Source organism: Scardinius erythrophthalmus (genome assembly GCF_964197995.2).
Source record: "Scardinius erythrophthalmus genome assembly, chromosome: 5".
Classification (NCBI taxonomy): Eukaryota; Metazoa; Chordata; class Actinopteri; order Cypriniformes; family Leuciscidae; genus Scardinius; species Scardinius erythrophthalmus.
Window position 1 is genome coordinate 12,081,423 of NC_138225.1, and position 25,510 is coordinate 12,106,932.

The 25,510-nt window shown below is 36.5% G+C and overlaps 1 protein-coding gene across 1 annotated transcript in view; it reads right to left on the bottom strand.

The window, feature by feature from the left end:
- Positions 1-22,507, bottom strand: part of aacs (acetoacetyl-CoA synthetase) — a 42,507-nt gene extending 20,000 nt beyond the window's left edge. Inside the window, exons 1-10 of the mRNA XM_081364547.1 lie at positions 22,153-22,507; positions 20,773-20,876; positions 18,381-18,501; positions 15,001-15,114; positions 11,595-11,692; positions 9,423-9,537; positions 9,225-9,306; positions 7,595-7,745; positions 5,251-5,331; positions 3,951-4,075 (exon numbers count right to left, since the gene is read on the bottom strand). Of these exons, the coding sequence (XP_081220673.1) occupies positions 3,951-4,075; positions 5,251-5,331; positions 7,595-7,745; positions 9,225-9,306; positions 9,423-9,537; positions 11,595-11,692; positions 15,001-15,114; positions 18,381-18,501; positions 20,773-20,876; positions 22,153-22,285 (1,124 nt within the window). The 5' untranslated portion in view covers positions 22,286-22,507. The remainder of the gene's footprint in view (positions 1-3,950; positions 4,076-5,250; positions 5,332-7,594; positions 7,746-9,224; positions 9,307-9,422; positions 9,538-11,594; positions 11,693-15,000; positions 15,115-18,380; positions 18,502-20,772; positions 20,877-22,152) is intronic.
- Between the last annotated feature and the right edge of the window lie 3,003 nt (positions 22,508-25,510).

The window sequence follows — 25,510 nt, forward strand, 5'->3', positions numbered from 1 at the left end:
CAGCAACCTAAGATTAGACTCAATGAATGTAACTCTCTGGATTGAATTTAAAACTGAATTGAAGAACTGTTTCTGGGTTAACATCAAACTATGGGGAAAGCATTGCTTCTATTGTCTTCAATTGACTTCAATACAATAAATATTTAGTATGTTCTGTCTTACGAAAGACCAAAAACAGGAGCTATTTATTTAACAGTGACAATATGGGACAAATAAAGAGTTGTCAAGCATGACCAAGTTTCACAATGGGCCTTTGTCCAGAACAGGTTTCCCTAACACATTAATCTTCATTTAAATGGACACCACATCTGCCCACTGATTGAATATTGATCATTTGTAAACATTAAACATAATTAATCTGAAGGGGGACCAGCAGAAGATAAAAGCTAATCCAGGATCAGTATATTTGTACAACTAAACATAGAGGGACAAAAGAGAGGACATGTTTTATTCATCATGTGGTGAACATCAGGGAGAGTTCTAGCTTGTCTGCAGAAGAGGGGTAGATGGGTTGATTCAGTCTGTTAATTTATTTGTATCACAAAGGCAAATGTCAACAAATTCAGACTGCGTAGAGTACACTACACAACTGATCACATACCTGGACTGAAGTGATGATCCCAGAATACATTCCCTCACAAACTTACTTCAAGCAACAGGAGAGGTGTTTCTTGTCAGTATAAAAAAAGACCATAGAGGAAGAGCTTGCGATTGTTTTTATACCGAATTGCAGAGAACAGGGAAAATAAGAAACAGAGTTAAAAAATAAAGATGAAATAGTGCATGGTGAGAGTGGGGAGGCATTTTGATGTTGCTCTATTTATTTATTTTTTGCTCCAGCTTCTCAATGCCTCGCTCTCTCTCAACTTTATTCGCTGTTGCTCATTACTACTCTCTCATCTGGATAGTGAACACAATTAAAGACTAGATGGCCAAAGTCTTAAAACGAAGTTGAAATCTGTCGTGCCACCTATAGTACGAAGTGCCAGTACGCGTCTCAGAAGTCTGCACACTACAAGGGTATGAATGGGTATTTACTACGATCTGCAAATTATTTGAAAAAGACTAAAAGATCAAAAGTATTAAGCTTGAGTCTTTTTTAGGTGTACCAAACTTTTGCTGTGTTACTAGCTTTGAAATACAAACGGAATAAAGTGTTTTATAGATCGGCCATATACCTACCTAAAAATGACCGGTCAATAAAACACTTTATTCTGCTCGTAAAGTGCTTCAATTTGAAGTTTAAAAGAATGGAAAACAAGACTGTCCTTGCTCTTTTTAAATAAAACATTACCATGTTTTACATACATGGTTACCATGTAAACATTCGGAGTCTAATAAAAAAGAAACAAACATTGGGTAGCACACAGATGGTGAATTACGAAATTTACAGTCGTAGAATGCGGACAGCCAAAGTATGCTTTGGGCTTAAAGGGATAGTTCACTTTGAAATAAAATTTTGGTATGTTTTAGCTTACCTCAAGGGCATCCTAGATGTAGGTGTCTTTGTTTCCGCAGTAGTTTCAATTTTGATATTTTTAGGTCAAACCGTTCTTGTCTGTCAGTCATATAATGCAGGTCTATGGTCACTGTCTCAAAGAGCATGCACAGAGAAGTCCAAATTAAACATTTCCCCATCGTAAGTACACATTGAAGGCCTAAGACACGAAACGAGCGGTTTGTGTGAGAAAACGAACAGTATTTATATCATTTTTTTCCTCTTGTACACTTTTCGGCGCTTGCGCAGACTAAAGCCAGAACACGCGCACACGTCACACACCAGGAAGCGCGCACACCCTCAGGTCACTTGGATGTGGTTGTGTAGAGGTAAAAATGATATAAATACTGTTAGTTTTCTCACACAAACCGCTCGTTTCGTGTCTTAGGCCTTCAATGTGTACTTACGATGGGGAATTGTATAATTTGGACGATGGGGAATTGTTTAATTTGGACTTCTCGGTGCATGCTCTTTGAGGGGGTGACCATAGACCTGCATTATATGACTGACAGACAAAAACGGTTTGACTTAAAAATATTAAAATTGAAACTACTGCGGAAACAAAGACACCTACATCTTGGATGCCCTTGAGGTAAGCTAAAACATACCAAAATTTTATTTCAAAGTGAACTATCCCTTTAGGATCTACAACATGCATTTACAAAATGGATGATGGTTCCTGGATGATGTTTCATGCTGACTTTAAATGACCAAGACTAACAGGTACAAGTTTTGTGGTTTTATCTAGACTGAACAACAGCATATCCTCTAATCTTCTTTTTATCATCACAGTGAACTCTAAATAAACCCTACACAGCCTAGAGGAATAACTTGCATAACAGACTCTCAGATACACACCAGAGCTGCCTTTCGAAATTAGGACAGGTCATTTAACACATTCATTTAAATAATAATATGAATTAAAAATAATGTGATAAAAAAAAAACACTATTTATGCCACCTGACCCATAAGTAAATTCCACATTAAGAAATATTCCTAAGATTAAAGCAATTCAAGCTTGAAGCTCAGCTGCTACTACAGGCAACACGCCTCGCCAAATCACATTTACCAAAAACAGACTGCACAGAATCAGATCACGCAGGACGCATTGTTGCATTCAGAACAGTAAGACAGAGTGCAACTGCATGGAACTGAACGCGGGGGCTTTGAGACATGCTTTTAAAGGTGAGAAATGGCCAAAGACAAACATTGTACACAGACCAACACTTAAAAAAAAAAAAAATAGTACAGAGTGAATGCAAGAATGCGTCATGCATGAACATTCAGACTGACTTCACTAACCGCAACTTTTTGCAATTAATTTCATTAAATCATGTACACTTGCGTTTAAAAGTCTGTAAGGAGTTTCCTCTGATCACCAAGGCTGCATTAATTTAAATTCATTTTTTTATTTTTTATTTCTTCATTTACTGTTTAAAAATACAGTAAACAGTAATATTTGAAATATAATTAAAAAAAAAATATTTTATTTTAATTTATTTTAAAATGTATTTTTTTCCTGTGATGGCAAAGCTGAATTTTCAGCATCATTACTCCAGTCTTCAGTCTCACATGATCCTTCAGAAATCATTCTAATATGATCAAGAAACATTTCTTATTCTCAATGTTGAAAACATTTATATTAATATTTTTGTGAAAACTATGGTAGACATTTTTTCAGGATTCTTTGACAAGTATAAAAGAGCAGCATTTATTTTATTTTATTTTGAATTGCAACATAATAAATGTACTTTTTTTAAACATAATTGTCTACAGTGTCACTTCCTTGCTGAATAAAAGTATTAATTTCATTTAAAAATCTTGTATTAAAAATTTTTATCAATTGACAGGCCTAATTAAAATATTTCAAAATGAATGTCTCTGAAGTAATTCAAGCAGCACACATGGGTCTGGTGAGTAATGAAAATGTGTGCATGTTTTTTGGCTTTCCCAAAAGCTGCTGCAAAAAAAATTTCTCTATTTTCTTGCTCTTGGGAAAAGGCGAGACAATGAAAGTTAAGAATAGAAGCTTTCACCAGCAGCCAAGAGAGACTGAAAATGAACACACGCACACGCGCATGTGCGCGCACACACACGCACAGTGATCCAAAGAAACTCCAGTGTCTGTTGCACTTCGATCCTTTCTGATCAATAACAGGTAAACTCTGAAAGGAACTCGATGCCACATTAGAGGTGGCCAATTAGACCGGTCTCTTTAAATCAGGTTGCCGTGGTGATGAGGTGGCATTTACACAAAGGGCAGAGCAGATGCTAGTGATAAGCGCTGCCACACCTCGGCCAATTACAGCACGAGCATGAGGAAAAAGACAGACTGAAGCTCCTGACTGTGACACCTTCATTAGAGTGTCTCTCTCTCTCTCTCTCTCTCTCACACACACACACACACACACACACACACACACACACACACACACACACACACAAACTTACCCCAAACGGTCTACGAGGTCCCAGAGCACATTGGCACTGGGAATAAGAGGAGAGCCGTCATACAGGACCACAGAAGCCCCAACGGCTAAAGAGGACATAAGCCAGTTCCACATCATCCAGCCCGTCTGCACATAAAAAAGAGACATGCTTTTAGATTGGGTCAGAGAATTTCTGTCTCGTATTTGACCAGGTTTCTGTAGATAAATATAACTACTCCACAAGGTTTAACAAACAGTGCTCAAAATGGTCCATTTCAATTCAAATATTACTCTGAATATCACACTGGACTAAATAAACATTCAAAATGACGTGTACATTCATTTTGCAGATGCACAGGAAAGAAAATACATTTTCCTTACAAAGACATCATGGAGTATGATGTTAAACTGATTTATTAGCAAATGTCCCTGTTGTTCCTGTGTACGATTCATAAGTGTACGTTATTCTAAAGAAGTTGGTTCACAATCTTTCATCAAAATGTAATAATGTTCTCTGCCTCTGAGATTACTTTTTTCACTGTAATAACCAAGGCTGTGGGGGTGGCACAAAATAATATTAATCATAGACTAATACAAAGAGATCTATAATACCTGTAGAAGTACACAACCTGCATGCTGCTAATCACCTGAGCTGTAAATGCCACTACTATTCAACATTTTGGGGTCAGTAAGAAAACTTTTTTTTTTTTAAACATACACATATACACACACACACACACACACACACACACACACACACACACACACACACACACACATATATATATATATACACACACACACACACATACATACATATACACACGGTATATTTAATTAGCAAGGACACATTCAATTGATTAAAAGCAACAGTAAAGAATTGTAAATTTAAAGAAATGCTGTTTTTGTAAACTTTCTTTTCATCAAAGAATCCTGAAAAAAGTATCAAGAGTTTCCACAAAAATATTAGTTTCTTTCGAGCCAAATCAGCAAATTAGAATGATTTTACTAGAGAAATGGCACTGAAAATTCACAGAAATTACATGCATTATAAAATTTTATAAAATAGAAAACAGTTATTTTAAATTGTAATAATCTTTCACAATATTACTGTTTTACCATATTTTTGATCATATAAACTGGCGAGCATTGAGGTTTCAAAAACATAAAAAGAATCTTACTGACCCCATTCTTTTGTTAGTGTATATGAAAAAGTATTCAATGTAGAGTACACGGCTACTTTTGAATAGACGTCATTGGAGAAAGATCCCGTTTTCCCCCATGACGGTGTAGTTACGGCATCTAAGGTCGCAGATACATACCGTAGTGTAATATATGATGACATCATTGTAGGTCATGTTGCCATGGAGAATGTGTTCTTTAAGATGTTGGATGAGAGTGCCCTGGGGAATGGAGAACAAAAGGGTCAGACTGGTAACTGGGCGTTGGACATGTTCATAGTTAACATGATGAACCACACCTGTGGTTACTCTGCTAGGACATCTGTGAGACTCTGAGGGGAAATGACTTCATACATTCACTAAAAATCACCTTGAGACAGGTTGGTGGAAAAATGGCTAAGAAAAATCTGTAATATTAGAGGAGGCATCACAAAAACATTAGTTGAGGATTGTGTTTGTATTTCTGGATGTCACGCTCTCCTCAAGTTCTTTCTCTTGTGCTGGTGTCATACGTTCAGATGGACTCTGGCTGGAAGGAAACGACCTAATTACCAAACTAAAGGATCAGCGACACTGCATGGATTTAAAAAAAGTTTAAAATGGACAAACAAAACATCACAAACCCTGTAGTGTGCGCCTAACCTGTATCCTAGTGAAAGCATTATGAGCATGTTCATTCATTCTCTAACTGCCATAACCCAACACAAGTACTGTTTTCATAAAAGCAACTGAATATTGATCATCCATAGAGCTAGAAGAGCAAAAGATACGGCTGCATGTGTACACGTGTATGATTGTGTGTTTTCATGCACACAACTCTCTGATTTTCTAACACGCAAGAGAGGCGTCAGACACAAACGCTGAAGGGAAAAGCTGTGAAAACGTGAAAATAAAAGAAACAGAGTGCCATACACACATACCATCCAAGCAAATATGACGTGTTTGTGAAGCACAAAACAAAAAAAGAGCTCAAGCACTGCTATTCAGATGACGTTTCTGTGGAACCTGTGTATTTGTGGGAATGTGTACAGGAACCAAGGTTGATTTACATCCATGTGGGTTGCTGTGTCCCTAATGTTGGGATTATACAGGAAATGCATTCAGAACGGATGGGAATGGTGCACATAATTGCTCGTCCCATCTGGCTTATAGTGTCGTAGAGGTTTTAAAATGGTCTCTTATTGCCATCTAGTGGTCTATGTTGCTGATTCAACAGATTTTGCTCGTGATGACCAACATGCATTAGGAAGGAAGTGTTTTTTTAACTCTTGTTTTTAATGTGATGTTGGCAGTAATGCACAGAAATCATGATGCAGTAGTTTAAGAAGCAGACACGTCATTAAAAAACATGAACTCTGGTTACCTCGTATAACTCATAACTTTATGTTTTCTGTCCGTGAGCTCCCTCTGTTGCTCTGACCGAAGTCATAGTGAGACGGGAGAGATCGCTCAAACCTCCTCAGATCGCGTAATTTTGTGGAAAATTAATAGAAATGCTAACTCTTTCAAATAAATGTGACGTAAACATATTTTATCAGTATTTTTCTAAGCCTCTGGACTTATAAAAGCCTAAATGGAGTTGTTTTGTGCATTCCTGTGATCACAAATAAATGGAAGCAGGTGCAATCGAATAGGTATGTGTTCTCTTTCTATGTAAAACGGTAAATACCAGTTTGATTCAGCATGATTGATATGCACTCCTGACACAAATGAATAAATTGCTGTCACTGTAACATTAATTTCCTCTAAACATTGGTCAAATATCGATGCTGGAATCTTAAGTTCATTTCAGTTATGCTCATTTTGCGATCTAGCTAGATTTCATTCAGCTGGTGAAACGGTGAGGTTGTGTGACGTCGTCCTATGGAGGTGTGTTTTAGGGTAGCGCTTTTCTGGTCCTTTTCTGGTCCGACAGTGGAAACGCAACTTGATTTTTGCCTCGGTGCTTGAGGTCCGAGGCTATTGGCCCCGACCGGGATGTTGTTAGCCCTGGCTTGCACTGGCCTGACAGTGGAAAAGCAGTTATTGATGCAATAAATTTCGTCCCCCAAATCAGTGTTATTTTAGTTTATTTATATAATAATATAGTATTTATTAATATATAAAATTAGCTTTTATTTTTATATTTTGTTTTAGTAATTCTGTTATATGCTTGACATTTTTATAGTATAAAAAAACAAACATTTATATTTAATTTGTTTTATTTCAGCTTTTTTTAATTAATGATAATGAGTTTTAATAGTTTTAGTTAACAATAACAACACTGCCCCAACCAAAGTTTTTACATGGTAAATTGATAATTCATCTGTTGATATTTGTATACCTGCTAAACAAATGTTACCATCTGTATGTTCTTTCTTTATATGTCATGTTCGGGGCATCGGAACAACGGAATGCTTCAAAATTAATCTGAAAATGGATGCCTCAAGTGGGTATTGCACAGTGCACAATATATCATTTTGGACTCTGCACAACACACACTCACCCCAGCAGAGTGCACCATGCACTTGGGAGCTCCTGTGGTGCCAGAGGAGTACATGATGAAGAGAGGATGAGAGAAGGGCAGCTGCTCAAACTCCAGCTGAGGGTCCTGATCCCCTTCTTTACCCGTGGCCAAAAAGTCCTCCAGGAACACACTGGGGAAAAAAAACAGTAAAGGAGACAGAGATTCAGGACTGACTCTATCCTAACCAGACAATATAAAACCCATATACCATATGGAACTTCATAGAGACATTTGGAATTGATCTAGTCTTCAGTTTAACAAGGGCTAGCAAACATTTGACATTTATTGATTTAGACAAAGTGATTTATAAGTGAGGAATTCCACAACACAAGTGATTCAGACACTAGAGCTAGAAGTTATTGTTTTTTAGTTCCATCTTAATTAAGATTCCATATCAATGTGTGAATTTGAAGTAGCAGTTATAATGCCATTACATAACAGTAAAGAAGTTCCATAGAATATAGCCAAATCACATTTATTTTTTTATATTAAATAACACAACAGATAATTATCAACAAATATTAGGCTTGACAGATGAAGATGAATTCCTCATTCCTCCAGTCTTCAGTGTCACATGATCCTTCAGAAATCATTCTAATATGCTGATTTGGTGCTCAGCAAACAGTTGTGCTGCTTAAAGGAGAACTCCGGTCAATTTTAACATTGAGCTCATTTTATTGTACATTTGGAGTGCTGTCAATACAGAGAACAACTACAAAAATCGGTGTTGCCTACACCGAGTTATTCTATTTTTAAAATTTGCACCCTGTTGACTTCAATGGGGCAAGTACTAAACCTGCTTTTAAGCTCTTAACATCCTTGATGTGTCATTACAAGTGCACAGAAAATGTGAGTGATTCCTTCTGAGTGAACACGAGTGAATCTGACTGCAGTAGATGTAAAAGATATGTATAAAAATGATGTTATTTAAGCCAGCGCAAATACCTGTTTACATCCTGTTTTTCGGTTGAAGTCCAAAGTAGTCGATTGCCGAGTTCACGCGCATAGGTTTAGTTACCTATGATCACGCGCGTGAACTCATGTGACACATCAAGGATGTTAAGAGCCTAAAAGCAGGTTTAGTACTTGCCCCATTGAAGTCAACAGGGTGCAAATTTTAAAAATAGAATAACTCGGTGTAGGCAACACCGATTTTTGTAGTTGTTCTCTGTATTGACAGCACTCCAAATGTACAATAAAATGAGCTCAAAGTTAAAATTGACCGGAGTTCTCCTTTAATATTTTTGTCGAAACCGATACATCTTTTCAGGATTCTTTGATGAATAGAAAGTTTTCTTTTGTACCATTATATAACGTCTTAACTTTCGATCAATGAAATGCATTCTTGCTGATTAAAAGTATTGATTTCCTTAAAAAAAAAAAAAAAACCTCACTGATGTTTGAACAGTAGTGTGCGTATGTAGGAAAGCTTAGTAATTTATACTACATTCATATTTATTAATACAAGTACATTATACCTGAAACTCCTAATCATAGCATGACTCGATCTATGTTTGATGACGTTGAGACATTACAAATGAACACATTTTGTGAAGTGAATTGAACTTGTATGTATAATACAATTGTTAGCACACATAGATGCACATACCTGTTGGGAATCTTAGAGAGGTCTGTTTCTTGTCGAGAGCGAACGTATGGAATGACCACAACCTTCTTCAGGTCAGGGAGACCTGAGAGAGTTGATGCGGGGACAATTATATGAGGCTCCATGAAATGCAAACATATCAACAGGACGACATGATGGGAAAAACCTAGCTGTGCGTGAGCTGAAATGTGTGCTTTATACCTTTAACAACGTTCTGGAGTTTCTCCATATGGTCGTGCTGCTTGCCGTTATACACAACAGCTGCTACTGAGAATAGCAACTTGGGCTGGATCTGAGAAATTCTGTCTAGCACTCCCTGAAGAGGAAAAGAGAGACATGAAAGACAGGTAAAACACAGGAGTAAAGATACACACACACACACACACAATATGTATACTTTATATATTAATATACTCAATATATATCACAAAAAACAATATGCTATATATATACTATATAGTCACTACTGTTCAAAAACTTTTGGGGTCAGTAAGATTTTTTTTCTTAACAAAATAGTATGTTTATTTAGCAAGGATGCATTCAATTGATCAAAAGTGACAGTAAAGACTTTTGCATTGTTACAAAAGATTTTCAAATCAATGCTGTTCTTTTAAACTTTCTATTTACAAAAGAATCCTGAAAAAAAATTCACACACAGATAATAATAAGAAACCTTTCCTGAGCACCAAATCAGAATATTAAAATGATTTCTGAAGGATCATGTGACACTGAAAATTCAGCTTTACCATCACAGGATAAAACAACATTTTATCATATTAAAGTAGAAAACATTTTAACTTGTGATAAAATGCCAAATTATCATCAAATAAATGCAGCCTTTGTGCGCATAAGAGACTTCTTTCAAAAACATTTTTTAAATCTTACTGACCCCAAACATTTGAACAGTAGTGTATAACCAATGTGATGGCAGCAATGTGATGTAGTACCCCATCTTAACCACAGGGGGCAGCAGTGTATGCACAGAGTTCATTTTAGCCATTAAGCAATGGAGAATCTATGTTGCTTTAGCTGCTAAAGGCAGTCCTATTAATGGAATAACCACAGCCCAGGGAGGGCTTTAGACCTACTTTAATCTCCTCATAGGAGATTGTATGTGAGAGAGAAACAGAGTGGCAGGAGCGAGAGGAATAGTGTGTGCATGTCTGACAGAGTGTTTGACATAGCTCACAGGTCAACACACACATTTGAAGACAGTGAGAATTGATGGTTAGATGGCCTACTTTTTTGTACGCGGGAGCCGGCACGTTGCAATAATATGGCCAATTCAATGTAACTATTTATATTTTATCACTTCCGCTTGTGGGATAAATAGAGTGCATTTAACAGAAATGACTACAAGACAGTGGAAGCTCATGACAACAACTGCACCAGTGTAAGTATGAAGGCACGTGGGCATTTGAAGGGAAAAATGGAGGCATTCTTTCTGCCGAAATCCAAATCTGAGGTTCCTACATCAGGTAACCGCTGACAGACGAAAAGGATTTCTCCTTGACACTGACTGGATACATCAGTATTCATTGAGAGCATTTCATTTCTCTATTTATTATTTATTAAAATGATCAACTTGGCACTTTAAATTTCAGACTGAAGCTGAAGAAGGTCAGCCAAATGATTTGCTGTATGAAATACTTTGCAACTGTTCAAAAGTTTATGGCCAGTAAGAGTATAAATTAACTCTTTCATTCAGCAAGGATGCAATAAATTGACAGTAAAGACATTTATAATGTTACAAAAAGAGATCCATTTCAAATAAATGCTGTTCTTTTGAACTTTCTATTCATCAAAAAAAAAAATCCTGAAAAAAGTATAACGGTTTCCACAAAAATATTAAGCAGCACAATTGGTTTCAACATTGATACTAATAAGAAATGTTTCTTCAAATCAGCATATTAGAATAATTGCCCTCACAGGAATAAATGTATTAATAATGCATATTAAAATAGAAAACTGGTATTTTAAATCATAATAATATTTCACAATATGACTATTTTAATCAAATAAATGCAGCCTTAGTGAGCATAAGAGATTTTTTTTTTATCTTACCAACCCCAAACTTTAGAACAGTGTGTACATAAAAAAAAAAGAATAAAGTGGCCATGCATGTGTGTTTGAAATCTGTCAACATTATAATTTCATACTTTCTGAACTTCCCTGGATCACTGTGAAAGTGAAATACCTTTCTGACCTGATCTAGCCTGTATAGTATGTTAGATGTTCTGATGATCCAGAGCTCACAGAACAAATTAAGTTGTTTCTACACACTAACTGCATACTTCATACAATTAAAGTAGTAGTATACAATAGTAGTAGTAGTAGTATACTATACAACCACTATGCATGTAAAGCTCTTACATTGACACCAAAATCTGGAGAGGTTGAACTCCAGATGGCACCTATACTTGCTGCAGCGAGCATGGCCTCAACAGCATGAATCCCATTGGGCAGATATCCTGAGGTAAAGAGAGTGAGAATATATCAGACAAAATTACATTAGAAACAGTAATGCATCACCTGAATTGTGCAAGAATAACTCTTAAGAGATGCAAGTTAATTTAGCGAGCACTCAGCAGGCACAATATATTAAATGATCTTCAGAAATACTGTGCTTTTACTGGCAAAAGAGAAGAGACGATAACTGAGAATATTACACATGGGGGAAAATGATAAATACAGCACCTAAAAAGTAATGCTTACATATAGTCGCAGTTTTACTAAAAAAGGAAGTGTATTTCAATAAACTTTCAAAATACTTGACCAAAGTGAATTGTGGAGGCAATAATATTTAAGTTGAGCATCCAATCTGGAGCCGAAAGGAGTAAAGTTTAGCAGAAAAAGTTGTGGTTGCTTGGCTAGGTTATAATCAAGATTTACTGAAAAAAAAAAAAAAAAAGATAAGAAAATAGCTTGAATTATACATTTAAAATATAGCTGAAGCAAAGACACATAAATGTTACAATTAAATTAACTATAAATTAAATATATATATATTAATTTTTTACTTTGATAAGAAATCACCTTCCCGAAATACTTGGTTTAAATGCAAATTATATTGTGTATTGAACAAAATAGAGAGAGTAAAGATAGAAAGATACAGAATAGAAACAGTGTCCATTAGCTAAATGATACTGCGGCAATAAGGCCAGGCCTCATCAGCAAAGTGGCCATTTATTCACTCCTACTCATACACACACACACACGCTGTAAATCAAGGAACAGACAAGGACATTTTAGTTGAGAGAAACACACTTTACACATGAACACACAGAACCGCACACCCTAACAGTATCAATATACTCAGCCTTTGTAAACTTCTACGGATTTACCTCACACAACACACACTTGCTCAGAAAAGACACACCTCTATGAACACACAGTTATGTTTGCATCCACGTAGACCTACTTATAAAAACAGTAATGTAAACACACGCACACATACCCTTTCCTAAACTGTCATTTCCACTTCTGTTTTTAAACATAGCTAATAATAATAATTATCGTGATTACAGACAAACTGTATTGAACTGAATGCACTTTATTGTCCTGCTAAGGGAAGATTGTGTTTGTTTGTGTGTATATAAATATTTAGATCTGGTGACTGTGCAGGCCATGGGAGATGTTCAACTTACTTTCATGTTCATCAAACCATTCTGTCAGAAGTCTTGCTGTGTGTATTGGTGCATTATCATGCTGATACACAGCATAAACTTCAGGGTACAATGTTTGAACCATGGTCCACTGGGTGCACATGGCGCTCCAGAATGGTTCAGTAGTTCTTGGCAGTGAAATTGCACCCATCAAGCACAGTAGGGAATGCCATGATGTTGCAGCCCAAACATCACTGATGTTGATGTGATGTGGGAAAGAGTGAAGGAGGACTCAGAGAATATTATATGTTTCACATTGTCCACAGCCCAATATTTGCACTGTTGGCACCACTGAAACCGGCATTTGGCATTGGGACGAGTGACCAAAGGTTCGGCTATAGCAGCCAGATCTTGAATATTGACTATGTGAAGCTCCCGAAATTCAGTTTTGGTGGAAACAGGGGAGAGGTGCAGCTGGTGCACATTTAATTCTGCAGTGAGTTGGGCAGCTGTGGTTTTATGATTTTTGAATACAATCAGAATTAGTACCTTGACATCCCTTTCAGACAGCTTCCTCTTGCTTCGACAGTTACTCCTGCTTAATGCGGTTTGTCCTACGTGGTGATGTGCCGACATCACCCTGAATACCACAGCTCTCCATCACAAAGACTTGCTGTCCTGGTCACAGATGAGCCAGTGAGACGCACTGTACAGCTTTATGTACAGCAGTGCTATTGCTCTGCTAATTCAACCTTCACACTCTGCTCTTACTTATTGAATGTAAAATCAGTGAAGATTGGCCACCAGGCCAAAACATATATAGGTATGAAACCTCCAACACTATATTGGCCAGTGTTTAAATTTCACTGTCCAACCCATGTATATGTGTGTGTTAGTTGTTCTTTTTAATAGTCAACTTATTTTTGGATCATCAGTCATCAACCGTGGTAAACACTGGTCATAGTTACTTTTTAATTAGTCTTCCCATTAACGCCATAATATTGTTCATTCAGACCGATATGCGCACACGCATGAAAACAAAAGGTGGGATTTATTGCACAAACCAATCATTTCCAATCATATCACAGAGGCATTGCCTCTTCTCACATTCATTCTCAATTACCCCTCATCAAACCCAGCACCCGCTTTAGGGGGTCTGTTAAAAGTCAATGGGCTCAGGGGAGGCAAGAGAGACGCGGTGTCCCACTGTAACTTTACCTAAGGGTGTCGCTGTTGGACAACGTTACTTTAGAAAAACAAGTCATTTATACACTTTAAATGTCTAGTTAAAATCTAGTTTATAGTTCATGATACTTTTACTTTTCAGAATGTCCTCAAAAGATTATTTTATCAGATTTAGCCTTCTGTGGATTTTCAAATCATCTCCAAAGAACAGCATAATGTATCTGCATGTCATGCAGTCATGTGACTCATGTGACTGTCTTGATTGTCTCATCTTGGAGCACAACTGTAAAAAATTCTGTACCATCTTGCTCGTTCCCATCTATTACTCTATAGGGACTAGTATGAATAAATCTATGTGTGTAAATCACTGAAATGGCCTCCTCCCATTTACAGCCAATGATCAGCACTGCAGATAATGAACCCAGAATGACATCAGCGATTACACAATCTATTTTTCCCCCTCTCACATCACCCACATAAAGACACCATTACTCACACACGCGGTCACAGTGGAGGGCAGAGACGAATCGGGCATCTGAGCTTCTGACCAACCTCCAGCTTCAGCTTGGAAATGTCTGAATGCACTTAAGTTTTAAATCTGAAAAGACTAATTACCCCCGCTACGGTAGAACTGCACTACACTTATTCTCCAATCAATAGCCATGAATGGCCCTGGCTGAACCCCAAATCTAAGACAGAAAAGGGGAGTTTGTGATTTTAGGAGCGACTGTCTGGCTCCCAATGTTGGAACACTTATAAAGACAAACGAGGACAGAAAGAATAAGCAAAGAAAGAGGGCAGGAAAAACAGGTTAGAGCGCTCAAGCCTGATGCAATATAAAACAGTGTGATAGATTTGCTTGTATTTGGCCAAGTATTGGCTTGTATTTCCTCATCCCACTACTGTCATCTGGGTGTCAAATGGGTGACTGAGAAAGCACAACACAAATACAGAGACACATTGAAATAGAAAAAGAAGGTGACACTCACCTACGACCCTGTCTCCAGTTTTGATGCCCATCTTCCTCATGGCAGCAGCGAAGAGAGCGACATCACGCCTCAGCTCTCCGAAAGTCACCTTGACGATCTCCTCATTCGCCTCAGCTACATACACACAAAAATCACTTTAAGAAACAAATCTCAATCATACCAAAAAGACATGACAGCAACAACACACAAAAAAATGTTAATAATAATAATAAACACTATCATTTAAAAGGTTAGGGTCAGTAAGATTTTTTAAATGTTTTTGAAGAAGTCTCTTTTGCTCACAAAGGCTGCACTTATTTGATCAAAAATACAGTAATATTGTGAAGTATTATTACAATTTAAAATAACCATTTTCTATTTTAATGCATTTTAAAATTTAATTTATTCCTGTGATGACAAAGCTGAATTTCAGCAGACGTTACCTTTCAGTGTCACATGATCCTTCAGAAATCATTCTAATAAGTTGATTTGATGCTTTATTATTATAAAATGATATTGTAAAATGATTGTTGTTTATTATTATCATTAATAAATCAACATTAGGCTTACATTATCAGTAAATAGCAACACACTAACTTTAATGAGCAGCAAGAGAATTCTTTGCCATCCGTAACTGTGGTGTAACTGATATAATCGCAGTCAACACGTTCATTTTTTCCATTACTGTGTGTAATTAGTAAATCAATTGAAATAATGCCTGGATCCGAAATTCCATACTTTACTATACAGTAGGCAAAAAAAAAACATTATCTGACAAGAGAAGTATGTTCGAATAGTAGGCAAAAAGTACCTGGATGACTGACTACTTCCAGCCACTACTTCTGCAGTGTGCATACGATGGACACTTTACTATCCCATGAGGCCACAAGAGAGGATTTATGAATGCCAGTGACGCTGGTAGGTCACATGATAATGACAACATGGCGAATGTAGTTCGTCCGAATTTCATTCATACTACGTTTAACATACTTTTTTCGCAGCCATGAAGTTATTACTTATTCAAAATAAGTACCTACTTAAAAGAAGAGCGATTTTGGACGCAGCCAAAAGTGTTAAATTTAATCAGAATCCTTTCAGGTAAATTATCCCCCCCGTTTCACGAAGACAAACCAATGACGCAGGTACATAGATGGCACTTTGGTAATTACATCCGCTCAGTCCTGGACCGCATCAGGACATCAATCACAATATAAAAGCACAACTATGCGCAACCCGCCCCGCGCCCCTACATGGACACTAAAACCACAAATCAAATTACAGACAGCATAATTCATTTAGTGTTACATTAGCCAGAGGTCTGCAATGACAGATTCTATCAATACAGATAAAACACACATGCACACAGTGCTGTTGCTATTTTAAAGCAGCCATTTGTGTATAAGGTCAAACGGACAATGGCTCAAGGAGATCAGCAGAGATACAGAGTCGTGTTTTGAATCAGGAGATATTTGTGTGGCATCTGGTCATGGAGATATAGTTAATGAAATGTGTAATGAACTACATAACAAAAAAAACAAAAAACTGCTTTGTCAACCAGGGTTTACGGTCAACGTCACAAGTTGTTGTAGCCTAGGTCTTAGATAAATAGTATTGCTTGAGGGTGCAGTTTGAGAGCGTGGAGTGAGTCACGGTCATCAGTTTTTATATCACCTGAATTACTGCCACCGCATTCAGGTCTACTGAATCTGATTATGTCATTATGACTTCAGTGGTGATGTCCAGGTGTCATTCAGTGAAACTACTGAATATAATGTTCACAGCTGCAAATAATGCAGAACTGAAATTTTTATTGAAAGTAAATAAATAGTATAGACATATATTCAGTTACTCTATAAAACCCTCAGCATAATGAAGCCTCAGATTTTCCTCACTGCATTCACCAACTAAGGGACAGTGTACAGTTTATTATCACAAAATAAACCAAAACTGAAGGATCGGGATCAACCTAAAAAGGTGTATTTTGCAATAGTCAGCAGCTTTCTGTGCTTATCCAGCATGATTACAGTACACTACACTACTATTCAAAAGCGATGGGGTTGGCAATTTTTTTTTTATAAAGAAGTCTCTTTTGCTCAGCAATGGCTGCATTTATTTGATCAAAATACAGTAAAAATATAGTAATATTGTGAAATATTAAAAGAACTTGAATAAATGTTTTCTATTTTAATACATTTAAAATGCAATTTATTCCTGTAATGCAAAGCTGAATTTTCAGCATCATTACTCCAGTCTTTAGTGTCACATGATCCTTCAGAAATCAGTCTAATATGCTGATTTGGTGCTCAAGTAACATTTCGTATTATTATCAATGTTGAAAACAGTTGTGCTGCTTAATGTTTTTTTTTTGGAATCTTTTATACATATTTTTTTTTTCAGGATCCTGTGATGAATAGAAAGTTCACACGAACAACATTTATTTAATAGAACAGGGTATTGGATATCGGGTATCTTGCAGGGTATCTTTAAAAAAAATCTAATTTAAGGATTTTTAAGACCTTTTTAAGACCTTTTTAAGACGTAAGAACAAATTTAGAGTTCAAAAACAGGTTTTGACAAAAACAAAAAGTTGTATAAAATGAGAAATCTTTTTAAGAAAAGGGATGAGTGAATTTTAAATTATTACAATTATAACCATTACAGCACAAATATAACCATTACTCTGGTAACCCCTGTATACAAAGCAGTTGTGGTTATTTAGAACAGTACAGCATTAGCAATCACCATTCGCTTGGCATAAATCTGCAGTATTCATTGATTGTGAACTGCTCTGAAACCATGAGCCTGAAGAATGCACAAAAGCATCATGTACTTACTTAGAAATGTGCAGTGCTCACATTTATTTAAATAAATCATTGCCTTTTGAAGTTTAATAATCACATTTAGACATATTGCGACTCCTGTTTTTCCTTCCCCAAAATTTAAGACCTCTTGAAATGATAATTAAGACTTCTTATACCAAGTAAAATATTTAAGACTTTTTATGGCCTTAAATTTGATCACTAAAAACCTGAAAAGACTTTTAAGACTTTTTAAGACTCTTTAAGGACCCTGATAGAAATATTTTCTTATGTTTTACTGTATCCTTGCTGGGGGAAAAAGCATTCATTAAAAAAATATTACTGACCCAAACTTTTGAACATTGAACAGTAGTTTAAGTTTATAACTGGACATGAAATATTCATTTGAGATGCGAGAAGACAAAGCGTGATACGGGAGACGTGAAACTAGCAAAGTGCAGAAAATGTGCTTCCCAGGGACATAGTCAATCATACAATTTGTGTAAAATAAAAATAAAAAAAACGGTTTGGCCACAGAATGCCGATTATGTAATTCATGTAAATTGTAATAAACTTGGGCAGTTCAGAGATTAGTTTTCATACTTGCAGCATAGAGAGCCACTTTGTCCTGGTCTTTGTGTTTGAGAAGGTTCTCTGCATAATTCAGTCTGCTGCCTTTAAACCACTCAGGTGCATCCGATATCCTTTTAGAAACATCAACCACCTGAAACAGAGAGTGAGCAGAGTCACACGTCACCCTGTTTAATAGAGCGCATTTTTCTTATTGCAAGCAACTATTTGTCATTTTGAGACAGTAATATTTTAGTATTTTTATATACTTATTAAAGTTCCCCCTATTATGCTTTTTCCAATATTACCTTTCACGCAGTGTGTAATATAGCTGTTTGTGAAAGTAAAATGTCTGAAAAGTTTTAAAGATCAAAGTGCTCAACAAATAAAGTTATTGTCTCCTAAAAGAAAGAATTGATTCTGAACCGCCGAAATGAGTCATCAGCAATTCCAGCCTCACTTCCTGAACATACCTATGTAACAATGTAACAAATTTGCATAATGCCAGTCTATGGTCTACTTTGAACCGCCCTAAAACACTGTAGTTAGTTATAGCTGAGGCCTGGAAGAGGATTTGAGAATTTGGTTTGTGTTGTTGACATGTTGAGAAGACTCAAAATCTTTTGATGAGGACTTGCGCTGGAATTGATACGGGGGGGAAAAACGACGGCATCGTTACTGTTCGTATCACTGTGTTTCATGTGCTGAGGAAGCCTCCGGAGCTGAAATTCAGATATGGTAATAAGAGTTTAGTTTACGACACATGCTATTCAGAGCAGAATAGCACTCAGAAAGAAGGGGGTTAGAAAGGCTAAATCTTCAACTAATTATTTTCAGACTCTTTAAGAAATAAGGTGATGTGCAATGTATATTATGAGAGATTAAATTATTTTTTTTACCTTGGATGCATGTAAACCTGTTGTAGGAAACCTCCAAAACTAAATTAGGAACCTTTAAAAATGACATAATAGGGGCACTTTAATATTTTGAAATTTCAGTTTTCATTTTAATGTTCGTTTTAGTAATTTTATGAAGTGATTTTGGCATTTTTAATAGTTTTTTATATTTCTATTCAACTTTATTTTTACTTATTTATATTTTATTTTATTTCAGCTTTATTTCAATGAATAAAAAATGGCTTTAATAAGTGGTTTTAATAACACTGGTTTGAGAGAAGACTACAGGTTAACTACCTTAGCAAACTTGTTGCAACATCTTGGCTACCACCCTAGTATCGTGATGTAGGCACACACACACCCTTCCCAATTTCAGAAAATGTAAAAATCTAGATAGTTTCAAGGAATAGTTCACCCAAAAAAATCCCACAATTTACTCATAATACAACGTACGGCTGTTGCTGTAAACCAGTGATTATAGTTTATAAAGTTTTAATATGGATTTTTCTTGTAAAAGACATTGCTTCCCTACAGGAGGCATTTATTAACCTAATGGAGCCGTATGGATTACTTTTATGATGGATGGATGCGCTTTTTGGAGCTTCTGGCACTATTCAGTGCCATTACAAAGCTGGGAAGAGCCAGGATATTATTTAATATAACTCCGATTGTGTTTGGCTGAAAGAAAAAAAATCATATACACATAGGATGGCTTGAAGGCAAGTAAATTATGGGATAATTTTTTGAGTGAACTATTTCTTTAACTATACAAACCTGTCGCAATCCATGTTGTCATACAATCGAATAATAAAAAAAACTTTGAGTCAGCAAATAATCAACAGAGAGCATGCAGTAAAAATAAAATGGTTGAGAAGGTTGTAGATCGAAAGCCTTATATAGACTGGTATTTTATTATGTTTTATCACATGAGACTCCTTAAGTAAAATTACATCTCTCTAAGACGGAAAAGCCCTAACACACCTTCTCAACCAGAGATAAGGTATGAGCTTTAAATATTCTCAGCAGTAGTTCAGACAGTAGTACTAAATGGTAATAAATTCATAAATGTTTACTAGTTAGGATTAATCTATGATTCATATGTGACTAATGAATTTGACAATAATCTGTCATTTATTGCACGAATACCTCCACATAAATAAAATAATAAATATAAAGGTTCACAATATTTGTCAACCTAAATAACACTCATTAAACAACAAGAAATGACAAACAAAAAAAACGTAGTATTAAATGGTAATAAATTCATAAATGTTTACTAGTTAGGATTAATCTATGATTCATATGTGACTAATGAATTTGACAATCATCTATGTCATTTATTGCACGTATACCTACACATAAATAAGATAATAAATATAAAGGTTCACAATATTTGTCAACCTAAATAACACTCATTAAACAACAAGAAATGCAAGAAACAAGAAAACTTTTAAATACCTGTATATTTAAATCCGTTGATTAATACTGTATATATAAAGAAGGCCAAAAGGTTGAAAAAATAAACCAACCTCCTCATACATCTTTGAGCAGGCGATCCCACAGAATGACCAAACCTTCGCCCAGAACTCCGGATAACTGTCCACGGACCACTGATACAGGTCATTATAGTTAGCTTCAACATAAAAGAGACATTGAAGGCACCATTAGACACAATACATGCCATTATTTAATTTAGTTTAGCGATGATAGAAATCAGGACTTGGTCCATGCAATATTCAGATTTGTGGTAAACTGGCAATTCCTAAATCATCACATTTGGCCCCCTACTTTTTGATTTGTTATTTTTTAATATTTATTTCTATCAATTTTGCAAATTTTAATTGTCCAGTATTATTTGAATAGTAACACATAAGTAAAATATAGGGGTCAAAATATAATCATTTAAGAATTAACTATTGAAAAAAAAAAAATGTTGACTACTAATCTGAATATTGCATGTTCTCTTTAAGTAGGTATAGACTTTAAAAGGGATAGCCTATGTCCATGCAATATTCAGATTAGTAGTCAACCGTTGTGGGTTTTTACATTGGTAATTCTTAAATTACTAGCAAATATTTCAAAAATGTAATATCAATTCCAGTTTAACTGGTATCAGTTGAAGACACAAGTACGGATAACCTACTATATCAGAGAGGTACTACTAGTGGGTGCAACATTTACTGAAACATTTTTTATCTTACTTGTAAAAAAAAAATTCATTTGCCTATAAATACATACTAATCAAAGTGTATTGTTGCTATCTAAACCACAGATGTCCATCCCATAGCAGCAAATTAGTAAGTACTAGGAAGTCAGGCAAATCTGAATATGAACTGTATCTTATGAATAGTAACTAAAAAATATACTATAGTATAATACGAGTACTAGTAACATAGAAATAGATCCAGTAGTAGTTAGCTTTAAAGAATAAATGTTAAAGCAGTTTGTCATAGATGCAAATTATGTCATACGTGCTGAGTGAGATGCATGTACATGACGAAAACATATGGTGTGACAGCCAGTTAGAGCTATTCCAAGTCTGATCTGAAATACTGGTTTTACAACTCTTAATGTCTATGCATTCAATGCACTGAGACGCAGCAGAATGGCATGTATGAAAGACCAGTAATATGTGGCCAGACATCCGTTGTTAAGCAATTGAAAGAGTTAAATACACAAAATGGATCCTGGAGAAAATGTAGAGGGCCAAAAATTGTATCTGAAAGCATGGTTAACCTACCTGTGTTTAAACCATGACAAAGATATAAACCATGACAATCCCAGGATGAGCTATTAATGAGATTAACTCTATACCATAGTACTATGTTTTGTTTTCCTGTAGAACAGGGGTGTGTTGTTAGCTGAAATACTCGTCTGCCTTCATTCTAGCCCAGCCTGTCTCTACTCACCCAGATTCAACCCGAAGTCCCGGTTCACTAGAGTCCGGAATCGGTCCATCTGTGTGTTTCGTTTAGAGTCCGGGTACCAGAGCACCTTTGACTCCATAATCTCCTCGCTGTTGGCCTCCGTGTCTTTAGACATGATCGGATGACACGCGCCGGTATGTCGTGAATAACCTGTAAAGACTGAAAGAAATGCACTACGGGATTTGGACGAGCCGATCCGGTGATCGTGTATTGGTGCAGGTCAGACACATGGGTCATTTCCGAGCGTCAGCCGCACATAATGAACCAGGAGGAGCGGAAGCCCCGCCTACCGCGCAACCGCACACCACCCTGTAATCTCCACATGTTCTTCCGCTGCTCCCTGATCGATATAATGTCATTCTATATAGATCAGGGTTTTTTACACAGCTATATGATTCAGGAACAGTTGAGTGTTTATGTATTAATAAATATTTTATTAAGATTGCATATTTTATTAAAACTAGCATTTGCATTTGTAAGGGGTATCTGTTTCATATCAGATAGTGATGAGAAGGAAGTCCGACTGATTTCTGCTAATCGGTTCTTTGGAACAGTTCATTTCTGAGAACAGGTTTATTATTCGACGTCATGACACGATAACGTCATGTCTTCGTCCGTGACATCCCGTTGTGATATATGATGTTAAACGTTTAAATAAACCATTATGAGCACATAATATCTACATAGCGTTTCATTCCTTTTCTATCACTTCAAAGGGCAATAATAGTGTTGTCATTTAAAGGGATACTTCACCTCTGGAAAGATGAATGTGTATTTAAAATAGGTCATTTATGTAGAAGAAATGTGAAGAAATTTTTTAATTTGGAGCTTTCTAGACTGAGAAAAGCCAGAAAATGTATTTTTGGCTTATGTGGATGAAAGACAACAACTCCCAGAATGCACTTGCTTCGCTGCCCTAGGAGGCCACGCCTACCGTTTAGAGAGCGCAGTTGAAAACAACAAGGTTAGGCTACCAGTGAGTCTCCGTGACGAGTCTGCCTGGGATTTCGAGATCGCCTAAAATGTCCGGGATTCGGCTTTTGCGTTCTACAGTCGCCATTCATTATGTTTACTGTGGCGAGCAGGACGAGGCTGACGGCCGCGGGAGAATGGCGCGAGGCCGGTGGAGTCATTACTGAGACGCGCCGGTCTCGTATCTCTCACGGAGGAGCAGGAATTCTCTTAGCAATGTTAAAACGCACATCAACCGATCACTTGTTTAGCGTTCATGTAAACACTACATTCAGACTCACTAATCGGAATGAATTCAGTTAGATTGAAACAAGAGGTGTGCATGTAAACAATGAATGGCGACCGCAGAAAGCAAAAGCCGAATCCCGGACATTTTGAACGATCTCGCCCGCCGGACAAGTCCGGGAAAAGGAGGATGGTAACTCCTACTACTCAGCTTTCTCCTACTACTCAGCTTTCTTCACAGAACAAGAGCCTGCAAGCTTTGCTTCCAAAGAAAGAGGGCTGACACTGTGTGTACATTCTGTGAGTGAGATCCCTCCCTCTATGGGCGGGCTGAAAACATGCGGGACAGCCCCTCCTACTGGCTGTAGTCTTTAGCCTCTGGCCAGAAAATCCTCAGATGACGCAAAATGACGATTTTTGCGTCATCGGAGGATTTTTTCCAGACAAAAAATACATAAATCTTTCCTCTCAGGGGGATATGAGGGTGGAAAGCATGGTAATTCGAAAATACTACAGGTTTTCTACTAATACAAAGCTTAATGCTAAATCCTGAAGTATCCCTTTAAGTTGTCCCAGTTCACTTTGTCGCAGTCATGATCTCGCTCATTTAAAACATAATGTCATTTAAACGTAATGTGAATATAAATAAAAAAGTAAATATGCATTTATAATAAAAAGATACTTTGATCAAAAGTTCAATCGGTTCAATGAGTCAGTGACTCGAGAACCGTTCGGGCGGATTCATTCAGCCCCTTTTGCAAATGAATCGTTTATAGCTGTTTTTGTGAACCGATTCATCTGTTTGATTGAAAAGAGTCCACTCCAACAAAATAAATAAATAAATTATCGGTAGGGGCATACATCGGCTTTCCTTTATTGAACTTTAGGCTATAAGGCGATGAAGTGCTGTCAACTGAAAAGGGTCATAAAAAACAATGGAGCTCATATATAAGTCTTCAGTCAGTTATTTAAACATCAGACTTTACCGTGATTAAACTATATTTAACAATACATATAGCATTAAAGATATAGTTTCAATTTTAGAATTCTGACTGCCTCTAACGTGTTTCAATATCTGGTTAATATAAAATACTTGCACTTGACCACTGACATCTAAACGATCTTGCATAAAGCTGTTAGGTTTTGGCGGAGGAATATCGGACTGCTCCGCAATTAGCATTTCTTTTATTCCATTGGCTCCTAAAGCTGGCCTCACATCAGCCGAGACAGCAGCACGAGAGAGAGCAACATGGACAAACGGAGAAGCGAACCAATCAGAAGTCACGCAGCCGTTCCGCCAATTCGGCCCACTGAAGCGCCCAGCCAATAGAAGAAGGGATCATGCAGAGGTGTGCCCAATCCAGAGCCTGCAGCCTGCCTGCAACATGATCTGATGGGGAAGGGAAAAATGTGAAAGGTGTGTCTGTACTATATTTTCCATACATTTTGTTTGGATGTTATGCAGTCTATTTATTTATTTTAAACATTTTTGCACCAAAGGAAGGCATTATAGTATATAAAGAGCTGCTGAATTACTTTTGCAGGGTCAGTGATTGTCAAGGCTAATTTCATCAATATTTGTATAACATTTGGGAAATAGGAGTTGCTCCACAGATTGACAATGTAAACTTGTTTGTTTGTGCTGAAACTTAAAGAAATCATGGAATGTGCTATCTATCTATCTATCTATCTATCTATCTATCTATCTATCTATCTATCTATCTATCTATCTATCTATCTATCTATCTATCTATCTATCTATCTATCTATCTATCTATCTATCTATCTATCTATCTATCTATCTATCTATCTGTCTGTCTGTCTGTCTGTCTGTCTGTATTAGTAAGACTGAAGTGGAGTCCATATAGCGTTAAAAATGTGCTTTCATAAAAGCGATGGGAACGGGGTCATGTCTGCACCCTCTGGGCACAACCAATAAAAAAGCAACAATGCTCAACATTATATACAAGCCAAATATGGGTACCTTAAAGGCACAGTGCTCCTTTTGATCGTTACATGTTGCATAAATAAGCCTTTTAGACAGATTTGGATCAGCTCTCACAGGAATACAAGAGATGCATCTGGCGAAATACAATTTACAAGAAAATTTCAGAGTGTCTTTGACAATGTAAACTGAAAAAAA